The 16211-nt window shown below is 33.4% G+C and overlaps 1 protein-coding gene across 8 annotated transcripts in view; it reads left to right on the top strand.

The window, feature by feature from the left end:
• The window catches only part of LOC127854793 (dnaJ homolog subfamily C member 13-like), a 133563-nt gene extending 120415 nt beyond the window's left edge, over positions 1 to 13148 (top strand). For 3 of the 8 annotated variants that reach the window (XR_008037101.1, XR_008037102.1, XR_008037106.1), the window contains 3 exons: positions 7697 to 7815; positions 8837 to 9646; positions 9806 to 13148. Coding sequence is in view for 2 of the 8 variants with exons in the window: in XM_052389841.1 (XP_052245801.1) it covers positions 7697 to 7797 (101 nt within the window). In the remaining 6 variants the exon portion in view is untranslated. Of the gene's footprint in view, positions 1 to 7696; positions 8181 to 8836; positions 9777 to 9805 lie in introns of those variants that run through there. The other 5 variants (XR_008037103.1, XR_008037104.1, XR_008037105.1 and 2 more) reach the window with 5 other exon arrangements.
• The last annotated feature ends 3063 nt before the right edge of the window (positions 13149 to 16211 follow it).

The raw sequence follows: 16211 nt of genomic DNA, 5'->3' as shown, positions 1-16211 counted from the left end.
AGAAAACAAATATACCGAAGTCTTTAAGTGTGGAATTTTGACAATTTAATTATGATATCATGATTTTTACATGGTTGTTGAAACGGTACGGGCCCTTTTATCTCTTTTCGTAGAGAAAGCTTATGGAGGTAAAAAACTGTATGGTATTTTCTTGTTGAGTCGTGGTCATAGAGATCGCGCGAAATTATGTAATAGAATGTTCCCGTATTATGCAGTAATTACGGAAAAAGTTTCGACCAGGTCATCATAGTTTTGCTGATCAAAAATGCGACAAAAACAGGTCAATATTATAATTCATCAGAGCTCTTATCAAATACTTCCTTTATTAATTATTCATATAGTGTTCCTGAGTAACACAAAATAGTTTAACACAAAATCGTTTATTTATATGTATTTTCCAGACAAAATTGTCTGTTGACATTTTTTCACAAGAAATTAACCACCTCTGCAATGTCAGTTCTAAGGCTATTTATAGTATGCAAATCTTGAAATGGGGATAGCCAATCAGAATAAACGGCTCAACAAGATAACATTTTCGGTTTGACACTATCAAGACAATCGATTATTTATTATTATTACAGACGATAAACACTTGAAAAAAAAGCAACAAATAAAAAGACTAAAGGTTAATAATAATGTTTATAATGATCCTTAGTCATATATTTATAAAATATTTGTAATGCAACCTTTTTATGAAAATTACCCACGACTCACCAAGCATATAGCATATAATACATTTATATGTGCCATAATAAGATGCTTGTATATAATTCTGTTGGAAACATTTAAATGAAAGCTGGTTTGGTTTTTGCACTTTACTTATGCTTTTTTAATCGGAGAGGAATGTTGTATCTCGGGCAGATAGCTGTATTTCACTTTAAAATCCAGACTTTCAAGAATTCATTTCAAGAAAATCTGATTTACTTGAATCTATGAAACTGATATGTGTTAAAACATTGCTCATGTTAACTTAAACTATGTCACGAACTACCTATCATGTTTTCATATTGTGTGAGAGGCCTAATTGATCGGTATTAATAGAAGTTATACAAAAACAAATCCTGCCTCACAAACAGCATAAATGAATAAATGATATATTTTAATTGTCTATGCATTTGTAATGAATATGGTATTCATACTGTTATAAATAATGTTTGATTTTAAGACCCACATTATTTAGAAATGTTGTTTACAAAATGACTGAACAAATCGCCCTTGTGGTGCTAAGCTATCATGTGGCATTGAAATTAAATGCCACATGGTACCTTTTTAAACAAAGGGGACGGAATACTTAAGTTATTTGAAAAGCAAAATGTCTTAAAAATCTTGTACTTCCCTGCTTTGCTAATATTCTAAACCTTGGAAGATATACTGGTAATTGAAATGAAATATGGAACCTGCTTGTACTAATTGGATTACATGTTTTTACTGAATGTATGGAGATATGAATGCAAAAAAAACACTTGTATATGGATGATGCTGACTTATAGCTGGGTAATGTAACACATGGAGACAAACATTAAAGGAAATGCTATAATCAGGGATTTTAGTAGATTATAAAAACCAGCAGTCAAAATGAACCAAGGTCTAAAAATTATTAGGGGTCAAATAAAGATGATTGTGGTCAAAACACTGAAGTAACTTGAAATGTTCCTAAATGCATGTTTAAGGGTTTGTAATAGCTTATTTATCATAATAATGAATAAAAGGTTTTCATAAAAGTTTTATTATTTCCGTAAAGATCATTTCTGGTCCTTTTTAACCAGGTTTTTCGAAGGAAAAAACTGGTTATTAGATTGGCGAATGTCGACGGGCTGCTGGGCAGGCTGGCGGGCGGAACAAGCTTGTCCTGGCCATAACTTTGTCATTCATATTGAGATTTTTAAATCATTTGGCACATTTGTTCACCATCATTAGACGATGTGTGGCGCGAAAGAATTACATCAATATCTCCAAGGACAAGGTCACACTTTGAGTTCAAAGGTCAAAAATGGCCACAAAAGAATTACGTTGATATCTCCAAAGTCAAGGTCGCCATGACTAAAAATAGATTTATTTCGAACAAAAGGGGTTTATTGTAAACAATCAGTTCAGTTTGAGCTGTCTCCCTTTATCAGACTTTTTGTTCACATTGAAAACCTGGTTTTGTGACAATTTTGTTCCCTGTTTCAAGTTGGATTGTGGAATACAAATGTGTCAAAATGATGCAGTGCTAATTTTTTGCAGGAATCAAAAATGAGATAATGCAACTTGCTTGCATCAAATTGCAGGATTCTGCTTTAATTGAAATCACTGTATGATGAAAGCATATTCTTTCTTTTTCATGTGCCCTGTGCACAGTGGGACCAAAAGATGTGGGGTTAAATAAATCAATGCAATAACAAACATTCTGGTTTCCCAGCATATTGTGGCTGTTCTACAAAAACCACTTCAGTTATAGTTTGATAATTTTTCTGGCGACAATAATTTATTATATGTGTCAGATGTATGACAATTTATTATTGAATACACACTTTATGAAAAGATCATATATACATGTATGTCATGAACTACTTTCCCATTTACATGCTATAAAATGCAATTAATACTTTTGTACTCTCTTGTTCGTAAAGTTTACTGTTTTTCTTGTGGTTCTCAAACACAAGTAACTATACTATATGCATTTACTACTACTATTATGATTTTCTCATTGACCATAACTATGCTTTTTAACCAGGTTTTTCGAAGAAAAAAACTGGTTATTAGATTGGCGAATGTCGGCGGGTGGGCTGGCGGGCGGAATAAGCTTGTCCAGGCCATAACTCTGTCGTTCATTGTCAGATTTTAAAATAATTTGGTACATTTGTTCACCATCATAAGACGGTGTGTTGCGCGAAAGAATTACGTCGATATCTCCAAGGTCAAGGTCACAATTTGAGTTTGAAGGTCAAAAATGGCCATAAACGAGCTTGTCCGGGCCATAACTTTGTCGTTCATTTTCAGATTTTAAAATCATTTGGTACATTTGTTTACCATCATTAGATGGTATGTTGCTCGAAAGAATCACGTCGATATCTCCAAGGTCAAGGTCACAATTCGAGTTTGAAGGTCAAAAATGGCCAGAAATGAGCTTGTCTGGGCCATTACTATGTAATTCATTGTGACATTTTAAAATCATTTGGCACATTTGTTCACCATTATTGGACGGTGTGTCGCAGGAAAGAATTACGTCAATATCTCCAAGGTCATGGTTGCCACAACTAAAAATAGATTGATTTTGAAACAAATATGTAACTATGAAAGGATAATAACTCAAGAACACTTAGGCCTAGGATTATGAAACTTCATAGGTACATTGATCATGACTGGCAGATGACCCCTATAGATTTTCAGGTCACTAGGTCAAAGGTCAAGGTCTTGAAATAGTAAAATGGTTTCCAGATGATAACTCAAGAATGATTACGTCTAGGATCAGGAAATTTCATAGGAACGTTGTCATGACTGGCAGATGACCCCTATTGATTTTCAGGTCACTAGGTTAAAGGTCAAGGTCACAGTGACTCGAAACAGTAAAATGGATTCCGGATATAACTCAAGAATGGTTTCACCTAGGATCATGGAACTTCATAGGAACATTGATTATTACTGGCAAATTACCCCTATTGATTTTCAGGTCACTAGGTCAAAGGTCAAGGTCACAGTAACTCGAAACAGTAAAATGGTTTCCCAATGATAACTCAAGAATGCTTACGTCTAGGATCATGAAACTTCATAGGAACTTTGATCATGACTGGCAGATGACCCCTATTGATTTTCAGGTCACTAGGCCAAAGGTCAAGGTCACTGACTCGAAACAGTAAAATTGTTTCCGGATGATAACTAAAGAATGCTTACGCCTAGGATCATGAAACTTCATAGGTACATTGCTCATGACTGGCAGATGATCTGTATCAATTTTCAGGTCACTAGGTCAAAGGTCAAGGTCACAGTGACTCGAAACAGTAAAATGGTTTCTGGATGATAACTAAAGAATTATTAGGCCTAGGATCATGAAACTTCATAGGTACATCATTACTGGCAGATGACCCCTATTGATTTTCTGGTCACTAGGTCAAAGGTCAAGGTCACAGTGACAAAAAACGTATTCACACAATTGATTCCCCTACAACTGACAGCCCATATAGGGCGGCATGCATGTTTTACAAACAGCCCTTGTTTTCTAACTGAAATCAAGGTCAATTTTACACAAGGGGTTAACAATACACATTTTGAATTGTCTCCCTTTATCAGACTTTTTTTCAACTGAAAACCAGGTTTTGTGACAATTTTGTCCCTTGTTGATTGAATATTATATATAGCTGCCATTCCAATAAAATAAATTGAATATTCTGCCTACATTGACTTCAAGCAGGTTTTGAAGAAAAGTGATGATTTTTTTTGTTGAATACTTTCAGTTCTGTTCAGAATTTATCAAAAGTATAATCAATGTGTGTTTGGAATATATGAAGAGCAAAATCAATACTTTGGCTAGTCACTAATAATAAGGGTTATATGATAAAGAGAGAATACTAGTATTAGAGTGTACCCAAAATAACTGTAACTCATTGTGGAGAGGTTTGCATGATGCTTTACATACAGCAGAGCAATTCTTGTCATTATTGTTTTATATTATTTTATAAATTTGTAATTTTGTATGTTTAACATGTGTTTTCATGTTTATTTTTATGCCCCCCTTCGAAGAAGAGGGGGTATATTGTTTTGCACATGTGGGTAGGTCGGTCGGTCGGTCCGTCCACCAGATGGTTTCCGGATGATAACTCAAGAACGATTACGCCTAGGATCATGAAACTTCATAGGTACATTACTCATGACTGGCAGATGACCCCTATTGATTTTGAGGTCACTAAGTCAAAGGTCAAGGTCACAGTGACTCAAAATAGTAAAACGGTTTCCGGATGATAACTCAAGAACACTTACGCCTAGGATCATGAAACTTCATAGGTACATTGATCATGACTCGCAGATGACCCCTATTGATTTTCTGGTCACTAGGTCAAAGGTCAAGGTCACAGTGACTCAAAACAGAAAAATGGTTTCCAGATGATAACTCAAGAACGCTTACACCTAGGATCATAAAACTTCATAGGTACATTGATCTTGACTCCCAAATGACCCCTATCGATTTTCAGGTCACAAGGTCAAAGGTCAAGGTCACAGTGGCTAGAAACAGAAAAATGGTTTCCAGATGATAACTCAAGGAAGCTTACGCCTAGGATCATGAAACTTCATAGGTACATTGATCATGACTGGCAAATGACCCCTATTAATGTTCAGGTCACTAGGTCAAAGGTCAAGGTCACGGTGACTCGACACAGTAAAATGGTTTCCGGATGATAACTCAAGAAAGCTTACGCCTAGGATCATCAAACTTCATAGGTACATTGATCGTGACTGGCAGGTGACCCCTATTAATTCTCAGGTTACTAGGTCAAAGGTCCAGGTCACAGTGATTTGAAACAGTAAAATGGTTTCCTGCTGATAACTCAAGAAAACTTAGGCCTATGATCATGAAACTTCATAGGTACATTGATCATGACTGGCAGATGACCCCTATTGATTTTCAAGTCACTAGGTCAAAGGTCAAGTTCACAGTGACAAAAAACGTATTCACACAATGGCTGCCACTACAACTGACAGCCCATATGGGGGGCATGCATGTTTTACAAACAGCCCTTGTTTTTGTGAGCTGTTGAGTTTTTCCTGCAGTTTTGTGGCTTGGTTTCAAGGAATAATATAAGAGAACCTGCCTGCTTACCATGGAAATGTGCAAGTTTACTGACCGCCATGATAGGAAAAATACAAACAAATAAACAAATCCCTGCAAAATAGTTTATATGTAATTAGATATGTGTAATAACTTCAAATTCTAATGAAGCTTATTAATTGCAACCATATATGAAAAATATTATTATGTACATATGTTAGGACTACATGTAAAATAATATAATAATACTTTGTACTAACCTCAAGTGACAACTTTCGTTTCATGGGGCACATGCATATAATATTTAGTTCTGAGTTAAATAGTTGAATCTTATTTAAAGCCCCAGTTTGCGGAATAGATCGTTGTTTTGCATATAAATCATAAAGCAAGAAATAAACTTAACATAAATTCATTGAAATATATTTTGTATCCAGGTTGACATCGAAAACCTGGTCAAAAATTGGTTTTGAAAATAATATATATAAATTATCATAAATAGATGCAATATGCGAAAATCAATGCAGCGTCGCGAGTTATGCAAATTATAGCTATATTTAGCTTTTGCTAAACATAATTAGCATATGGAAGATAAATACATAGATTTAGCAAAAACGTAGCGTTGCAACTCAGTTTCCGTCTGTAACAGATGTATTTGCATTTGTTCATACCTTCTCTCTTCTAAATTTGCCTATTTCCGCTTTTGTATTTATATAGGTTTGAATTCACGTGACAAATCATGAATATTAATGAGGTCGTTTTCATACTTTACCATACTTAACCCCAATATAAAAATTGCTATATTGTTAGTTTTCAACTGATTTCAACCGGATTTTCAGTGATATCCTTAATAAAAACACGTTTTCTTACGATTCTGCCCATATATATAGCTATGACCGGGGACTTAAATAGCTGTAATACAATGAAATACAATTCCTATAATACAGCCATAATGTCGAAGTATTTAGGAAGTTAGGAACAGGCATGATTCTGTAACAATACCTTTATTGAAAGATAATGCTGACAACTGATAAAAACAACAACAACAAAAAAACAACATCATTCAAATATAGATTTTACGGTAAATTTAAAGCGACCGTTTAACACATACATACGTCAACACGGAACATATGTATTTATTTCACTTACTTAAAATCATTTCTATATGTAACAGCATAGTTTGTGTAGCAACGTTTTATTTTCATTTATGAGTAATTAAATTAATTTGTGCATGTTAGGTTGGCGTCTGTAATAAAATCGTATATACTAAGATCTTTATTCTGAGGACATTCTACACTCTAAAACAAAGTGAAATTCATCTTATATATTACATGTACATACATTACACTTTCTTTCTTTTATGCCCCGGATCAAATGATCGGGGGTATATTGTTTTTGAGGCCAAAAACAATATACAGTCTGTCTGTCTGTCATTCTCTTTAACCTAATTTCAAGTTTTGCAATAACTTTTGCAATATTCAAGATAGCAACTTGATATTTGGCATGCATGTGTATCTCATTGAGCTGCACATTTTGAGTGGTGAAAGGTCAAAGTCAAGGTCATCCTTCAAAGTCAAATGTCAAATATATGGCTTCAAAGCGGTGCAGTGGGGGGGGGGGGGGGGGCATTGTGTGTCTGACAAACACATCTCTTGTTTTTAATGTGTATCAACTGATTATTATTATGAGAAGACAAGAGTTAGCGCCTGCACGCTCAAATGCAAATTGAAAATGGCATATGCAAACAGCAAAAAAACAGAATAGACTGTGAGTAACTCGCAGGCTGTTCAGATTTTATGTCTTTTGCTGCTCATCAGTACCTTAGGGCTCGAAATGAAGGATTTAAAACTTTAATCTGTTAAGAAACAGATTTTTTAAGAACTTCAAATGGTTAAAAGTGTGTTTCTTAGTGGTGAAGAGTTAATTGCCTTTCAAGTTAAGTTTTCTCCCTTGCAGGTCCTACTGGCCCCAGCGTAGCAGGGTACCTGACGGCAGGAACCCGGTCCACAATGCCTGACCAGCCACCCCCCATGGATCACCATGACGACCACCACTGAGTGACAACGCACACAGGGGTGAGGGTGTCCAGGGGGAAATAGCAGGGTGTGGCATCATGATCATTTTTGTTCTGGGATATATATTTGAAATTTAGTAAACATTTTTTAGATAAATTGTGAAAGAATGAATACAAAACTTAATGTGTTAATAAATTACATAGAAATAAAAACATTTCTTTTCGCATTTAAATAAATTTCATGAGAAATAAATGCAACACTCTGCGTTTGAATAAATTGTTGAGAAATATAATGAAACACTTTGTTGCCAACCCCAGCTGCTATATATTGTTGGAGATATATATGTGTAATGTTTTGAAATTGCTAAGTACATAATGCAAGTTGGTGAAATAATAAATATTGTTGAATAAATTTTTATCCTATTACCAGATGAAAATCGAAAGTATAACAACAATCGTATAAACATTAGCTTTATACTATCGCTATTTTTAGATCAGATTTAGGTTTTTCCGAAAATTGGAGAATCTGTTTTTGTCAACAACAGAAAAACAAAATAGTCCAAAAATGCGATATTTTACAATTATTAATCGAAAATAGGGAGGAAATAATTGGATAAAAAGAATATTATGTGAGTTTGGGATAAAGATCAAGTTTACATGCTCGGCAGGAACCATGATAGCGCTCGGCAAGCCTCGCGCTACATCGGTTCTAAGCCTTGCATGATTAACTTGATCTTTATCCCAAACTCACATAATATTCTATATATGTCCTTTACTTTACTGCTGCTTCATGGGAAGTAATTTGGCTACAAACTGAAATTTCAACAAAAGCCTATTACCACAGAAAAGGCACAAAAATAGTTTATTTCTAATTTAGCCTTCAATATTTGAAGGCGCTAAAATGTTGCTTTCAAATATATGTTATAGACAATTAACACAAGGCATCTCTGAGATTTGCTTAATTGATTTTATATCAAAGAGAAAAAAAAGTCTATAGATATAAACACTTCCTTTTAAGGGATCATGTAGGGATGCCCAATGATTTACTGCATGGTTGTAACCTGTACCTTTCTTGCTCCTAGATTTTACAAGGACTGAGATGAACACATTTCAACTTCTATACTGCAGCATGTGAACTTGGCACACCAGAATGTGCAGTGCTTATTTGAGATAGTTTAAACTGAAATCAAGGTCGTATACAGTGAACATTCATGGTAGTTTACAGTGACATTAAGATTGTATACAGTGTCTCTACAAAAACTTTTTTATTTTAAATCATTTAATTGAAGTGCATCAATTATTTTTGTTGACTGGGGTTTTGATAAATTAATGAGAGTTTTCTTTTGTTATTATTTACTGGTCAAGTACAAAAATGAAATCTTGGTTTTGAGAATTAAGCAACAGTGTATTATGTCTAAATTATAACATTTCCAAGTATCAGAGTGATAAATGTTTTAATAGTAATTATGTGGACATTATTATGATTAAACCATAAAAATAAGAGACTGTTTTTGAAGCTGTGATCAGTGTTGGTGCAAAATGTTGCGTTGTAATTGAAAGTCTAAAGAAAAATACTAGGATATAATTTTCAATGAGCAAAATCATATTGTCAATAACTGTATACGCTATATGTCAAAATATGCACACTGGGGGCATCCTTAATATTGCAAGAAATCATTGATTTCATGTGAGCACATTTTTTATGTCCCCCACTATAGTAGTGGGGGACATTGTTTTTGCCCTGTCTGTTGGTCTGTTGGTCTGTACGTTGGTCTGTTTGCGCCAACTTTAACATTTTGCAATAACTTTTGCTATATTGAAGATAGCAACTTCATATTTGGCATGCATGTGTATCTCATGAAGCTGCACATTTTGAGTGGTGAAAGGTCAAGGTCAAGGTAATCCTTTAAGGTCAGAGGTCAAATATATGTGGCCAAAATCGCTCATTTTATGAATACTTTTGCAATATTGAAGATAGCAACTTGATATTTGGCATGCATGTGTATCTCATGGAGATGCACATTTTTGAGTGGTGAAAGGTCAAGGTCAAGGTCATCCTTCACGGTCAGAGGTCAAATATATGTGGCCCAAATCGCTTATTTTATAAATACTTTTGCAATATTGAAGATAGCAACTTGATATTTGGCATGCATGTGCATGTCATGGAGCTGCACATTTTGAGTGGTGAAAGGTCAAGGTCATCCTTCAAGGTCAGAGGTCAAATATATGTGGCCCAAATCGCTTATTTTATGAATACTTTTGCAATATTGAAGATAGCAACTTGATATTTGGCATGCATGTGTATCTCATGGAGCTGCACATTTTGAGTGGTGAAAGGTCAAGGTCATGGTCATCCTTCACAAGGTCAAGGTCATCCTTCAAGGTCAAACATCATATAGGGGGACATTGTGTTTCACAAACACATCTTGTTTAAAATAATTATATTTTTTGATATTAAATGTTGAAGTTTTTTGTATAAAATATCTAAGAAGGTTAGGAAGACAATACTGTTTGATTTTTGTTTTTATTTTATGCTTTCCGGTGGTTTATAGAGAAATATCAGTGAATTAAAACTGATAATTTCACTGTTTCAAACAGTGAAAATTATCAGTGAAAATTATAGATAATGTTCATTGTTTACTGTGAAATGACATCATTTTTTTTACGAAATGACGTAATTATCCCAGCGAAATTCTTTAGTTAAACTCTTTAACAATGTATATAAACTGTGAAAAAAGCATAAAATAAAAAGAAAATTTGTTGGATTCGGTGGATATCGATTTTAATTCACTCGTGATCATAGAAAAAAATTATTTTCGATCGTGGCTGCGCCACTTTTGAAAATATTATTTTCTATGATTACTCGTGAATTAAAATCGATAATCCACCGAATCCAACAAATATCCTCTAAATCTTTTTATTAAATGATTTTATAACTATAATTTCATCAAACAAATCCAATAGTTGCATTTGTAAGTCATGTTCATGTAAATCTGTTGTGCAATTATTTATTTTATCATAATCTGCATTCTTATCATCTGTAATTTCGTTTAAATACCAAAAGTTATGTGTCTTAGAATTCGCTGCCAAAATTTACCTTTCTCATTGAGGCTTCATTTTTGAGATGTTTTGAATTAATTATAAGCAAATTACTTTTATGTGTAAACAGACAAAAGCACTGATTTTAGGTATTATATTCTTATTGTGTTTTTTTTGCAATTTATTTTATGGTAAAGTGTATTTTTTAAAAGGATAACTCCTCTTGCAATGCACTGAAGTGTAGCAACACAAATTCAAGGCTGAAACAAATATATAAAAAGTGATTTTTTTTCTTGATTTTCAGCTGTATTAAATGCGCTGACTATTAAATGTAGTTCCAAAACCGCTGGATTTAATGTGCATCAAATCACTTTGTCCTGTTATACAAGTAGTGGATAATAACAAGAATTTCTCTCCTGATATAGTTTCTGGAGTGTCATCATTTGCTATACAATGTGACATGTTTTGATAATTGGATTTTCACTGCCAATTCCCAAAATGGGAATTTATTAGTTTGCTGGAAGTAGATTTTCTTTTGTTCATGTATAATACATATACGTTTGTTAAGATGAGATAGATACATTATAAAGTTTGTTAAGATCAGATAGATACATTAAGTTTGTTAAGATGAGATAGATACATTAAGTTTGTTAAGATGAGATAGATACATTACGATTGAAAAGATAAAATAGATACATTAAGTGTGTTAAGATCAGATAGATACATTAAGTTTGTTATGATCAGATAGATACATTAAGTTTGTTAAGATCAGATAGATACATTAAGTTTGTTACGATCAGATAGATACAGGAAGTTTGTTAAGATCAGATAGATACATTAAGTTTGTTAAGGTCAGATAGATGCATTAAGTTTGTTAAGATCAGATAGATACATTAAGTTTGTTAAGATCAGATAGATCATAAGTTTGCTACATCTAGATTTTTGCACATTATACATTAAGTTTGTTAAGTCTAGATATTGACACGTTATACATTCTGTTTGTCAAGATACGTATAACATACTAACCGAAACCATATTGTCATATATTTTTCAGTTGGCGATTTTTATCTGCATGTATTACAGAAGTAATTTAAAGAACATAAAATCCTGTTAAGTTATTTTATAAAAATAGTATTTTCAATGAAACATCTGATATTAAAATCTTTAAATTTTCTGAATTTATTAGAAGGTCGAGTATATTTTTATTATAGAAGTGTATTTTGTACTGAAATTGAAAAAGTTTATTTTATGGTAAAATATTCCTTTTTAAAAAAGAAATATATTGGTTATGCTCTTGAGTGTATTTAAGCAGATACAATTGATAAAAAATACGACTTTTTGTGTATTTTCAAGGGAATTAAATGCACATTAAACGCATGAAAAACACACTGCCAATAGAGCCTTATTTAATTAAATTCACTTATCGAGAAGGTATACATGTGTATACACATTTCTGTAAATGTGTGTGATTTAACCACTTAACTAGTGAACGTATATAGTGCTAACATTTTTATGCCCCCGGTAGTGTGGTATATAGCAGTTGAACTGTCAGTCAGTTTGTCTGTCTGTCTGTGTGTCCGTCCGAAAACTTTAACATTGGCCATAACTTTTGCAATATTGAAGATATCAACTTGTATTTGACACGCATGTGTATCCCATAAAGCTTCACATTTTGAGTGGTGAAAGGTCAAGGTCATCTTCAAGTTTAAAAGTAAAAAAATACAATCCAAGGGAAGTAATAAGCTTTGAAAGGGAGCTAATTTTTAAACCTGCCAAATTCTATATTGAAATTTTATTTCAAAGCGGCGCAATAGGGGTCATTGTTTCTCTGACAAACACATCTCTTGTTTGTTCTCAAAGGAATTCTAGATAACATAGTGAGGAATGTGAAGAGGGAAAGTGTCAATGTCGATGGCAATGATTAATTATGTATGTATCTCTCTACATGTAGATGTATAGGCTTTATTGTTTATGAAAATTATAGGTATTGCATTTTAATTGTGAAAAGAGTGCATGTAAAGGTGTAAAATATGTGTAAATGAATGTATTGTGTATTGATTGTACAGCGTTTGAAATGGGGCACAATGCTTAAATTGATGTTGTATTGTTTTTTTAGGAACTGAATGAACATGAACTGATTTTCATGTTGTTTGCTATTTAAAATTTGGTGTTTTAATAACTATATATACTACTAATAATTATTATTACCTATGTTTTATAAACATTTATGATGAAACATGTTCATGGATAGTCTATTGTTATGTTACATAAATTATTATGATAAAAACAATTCTTAAGTTGATGATTTGTTTTCCTTCGGAAAACTGTTTATATGAATAAAATATTACATAAATCCTTCTTCTTTGTTTGATCACTCATTTCGTATGTTATTTTGACAAATTAGACTTCAACTTTATATGGTTGGAAAGAAAACTTATTTCTCTATAATCTTTATATGAGCACACATTGTATCCAATGAATGGAAATCGGTGATTATAAAGCGTAAACAAGAGATACATAAAAGTTGAGTATGTTTCCAATATTTCTCAAATCACCATCTAGACATCAGTTGAGAATGCTTCCAATATTTTTCCAATCACAATTTAGACATCAGTTGAGAATGTTTCCACTATTTCTCCAATCACCTTCTAGACATCAGTTGAGAATGTTTCCAATATTTCTCCAATCACCATCTAAACATAAGTTGAGAATGTTTCCAATATTTCTCAAATCACCATCTAGACATCAGTTGAGTATGTTTCCAATATTTCTCAAATCACCATCTAAACATAAGTTGAGAATGTTTCCAATATTTCTCAAATCACCATCTAGACATCAGTTGAGAATATTTCCAATATTTCTGGAATCACCATCTTTACATTAGTTGAGAATGTGTTCAATATTTCTGCAATCGCCGCCTAGACATCAGTTGAGAATGTTTCTAATATTTCTGCAATTGCCACCTTGACATCAGTTGAGAATGTTTCCAATATTTCTGAAATCACCATGTAGACATCAGTGGAGAATGTTTCCAATATTTCTCCAATCACCATCTAGACATCAGTTGAGAAAGTTGCCTATATTTCTCCCATCTAGACATCAGTTGAGAATGTTTCCAATATTTCTCTAATCACCATCTAGACATCAGTTAAGAATGTTTCCCAATATTTCTCCAATCTCAATCTAGACATCAGTTGAGAATTTTTCAATATTTCTCCAATCACCGCCTAGACATTAGTTGAGAATTTTTCCAATATTTCTCCAATCACCATCTAGACATCAGTTGAGAATGTTTGCAATATTTCTCCAATCACATTCTTAACATCAGTTGAGAATGTTTCCAATATTTCTCCAACTACCATCTTAACATCATCAGTTGAGAATGTTTCCAATATTTCTCCAATCACCATCTAAACATAAGTTGAGGATGTTTCCAATATTTCTCAAATCACAATCTAGACATCAGTTGAGAATATTTCCAATATTTCTTCAATCACCATCTAGACATCAGTTGAGAATGTGTCCAATATTTCTGCAATCACCGCCTAGACATCAGTTGGGAATGTTTCTAATATTTCTGCAATCGGCGCCTAGACATCAGTTGAGAATGTTTACAATATTTCTGAAATCACCATGTAGACATCAGTGGAGAATGTTACCAATATTTCTCCAATCACCATCTAGACATCAGTTAAGAATATTTCCAATATTTCTCCAATCACCATCTAGACATCAGTTTAGAATGTTTCCAATATTTCTCAAATCACCACCTAGAAATCAGTTGAGAATATTTCCAATATTTATCCAATCACCATCTAGACATCAGTTGAGATTGTTTCCAATATTAATCCAATCACCATCTAGACATCAGTTGAGAATGTTTCCAATATTTCTTCAATCACCATCTAGAAATGATGACGTCAAGCCAATCATCACCATCTAGACATGATATTGTCAGTCCAATAATCACCATCTAGATATGGTGAAGTCAGGCCAATCAAACATATGAAGCACTGTTATCATAACAGCATGACTGGTTTTGGCCTTGAGTTGAAAATCAGATAACAGGTCTATCAGGGAAATTTAAGTTATAGTGAACATTAATTTTCACTGATTTCCATTCATTTACCATTATTTGGAGAAAACTTATTGATTCGAAGTAAAACTGTGAGTATTCGGTGTTTAATTTACAGAAAAAGCAACCATTTGATGTCATGAAACGAAACGAAACACAAACAAAACAATAAAAGCGGGTCTTTTTTGTATTTGATCGATAAGATGTCCTTAAGGAGCAGCATAATACTTTTTATTTTAATTTCGCTTCAAATGCGTATATCGACGGTAAAAGTGGACGATGTTTTCAAAAAGGTATCGACGACACTCATAGTTCAATATTGTATTAACACCACGTAGAATGCATATGTTTGTATTTATACTTATATATTGTGGACTAGTGCCGCGTTTCAAATGCGGAAAGTCTGGATAAATAGAAACATCATTGCATGATTATATACAATTTAGCCTGGGTCGGAAAATATTTTTGGTATTTTAAGGGAAATTGTTGCTTTCTTAAAGATAGCTACGCGGTTCATTCAGGCGAAGATTGCTTTTTCGGAATGTGTGCTAGACCGCATGGAAACCATAGTAACATTACTATAACCATCGTGTTAACTGCGTTGACATTTGAAAAAAAACAACCCCATATCGCTGATCTTTATAAAGAACAAAAAGCGTTGCAAAAACTGCGGATTAACAATGCAAAAAGAAGTTACGAACCACTGCACAGATAGTTCGAATTTTAATTGCATGAATTCTTTGAACATTACTGCATTAAAGAGTCGAAATATCTTTCACAGTATTCTTTTGCTGGGTCAATGAAAGAACTGTCGTTCTTATGAGTGATATTTAAAACACAATCAACGCTGATTAAAACACTAGCATGGTATTTAAAACACAAGTGTCTTTGTTTTTGTTTGTTAACGATTGTTTAATGTGATGATTTTAAGTTCGGATTGTTTACAAAACGTTTTTCTATTTGTCCTGATGTATCGGCGAACAAACAAAGCTCACACGTAAGATTTATAGACAGGTTGCAGAACGTCAGAATTATTTATTTGCCGATAATGAACGACAATGTGAAACCGTTGATTCCATCCTGGTCTTGTACGTGATTTTGCTCGTACAATGACAGATGTTAAGCTGCAAGCGGGATCAGGACTTCTTACGTTGTTTATTGTGTGATTTGACAATGACAGCTTTTTTTTAGCTCACCTGAGCACAACGTGCTCATGGTGAGCTTTTTTGATCGCCTTTTGTCCGTCGTCCGTCGTCCGTTGTGCGGCGTCAACATTTGTCTTGTTAACTCTCTAGAGGTTAACACATTTATTTCTGATCTTCATGAAACGTTTTCAGAAGATT

Source organism: Dreissena polymorpha, chromosome 13 (assembly GCF_020536995.1).
Source record: "Dreissena polymorpha isolate Duluth1 chromosome 13, UMN_Dpol_1.0, whole genome shotgun sequence".
NCBI classification, from domain to species: domain Eukaryota; kingdom Metazoa; phylum Mollusca; class Bivalvia; order Myida; family Dreissenidae; genus Dreissena; species Dreissena polymorpha.
This window is presented reverse-complemented; position numbering and strand designations above follow the sequence as displayed.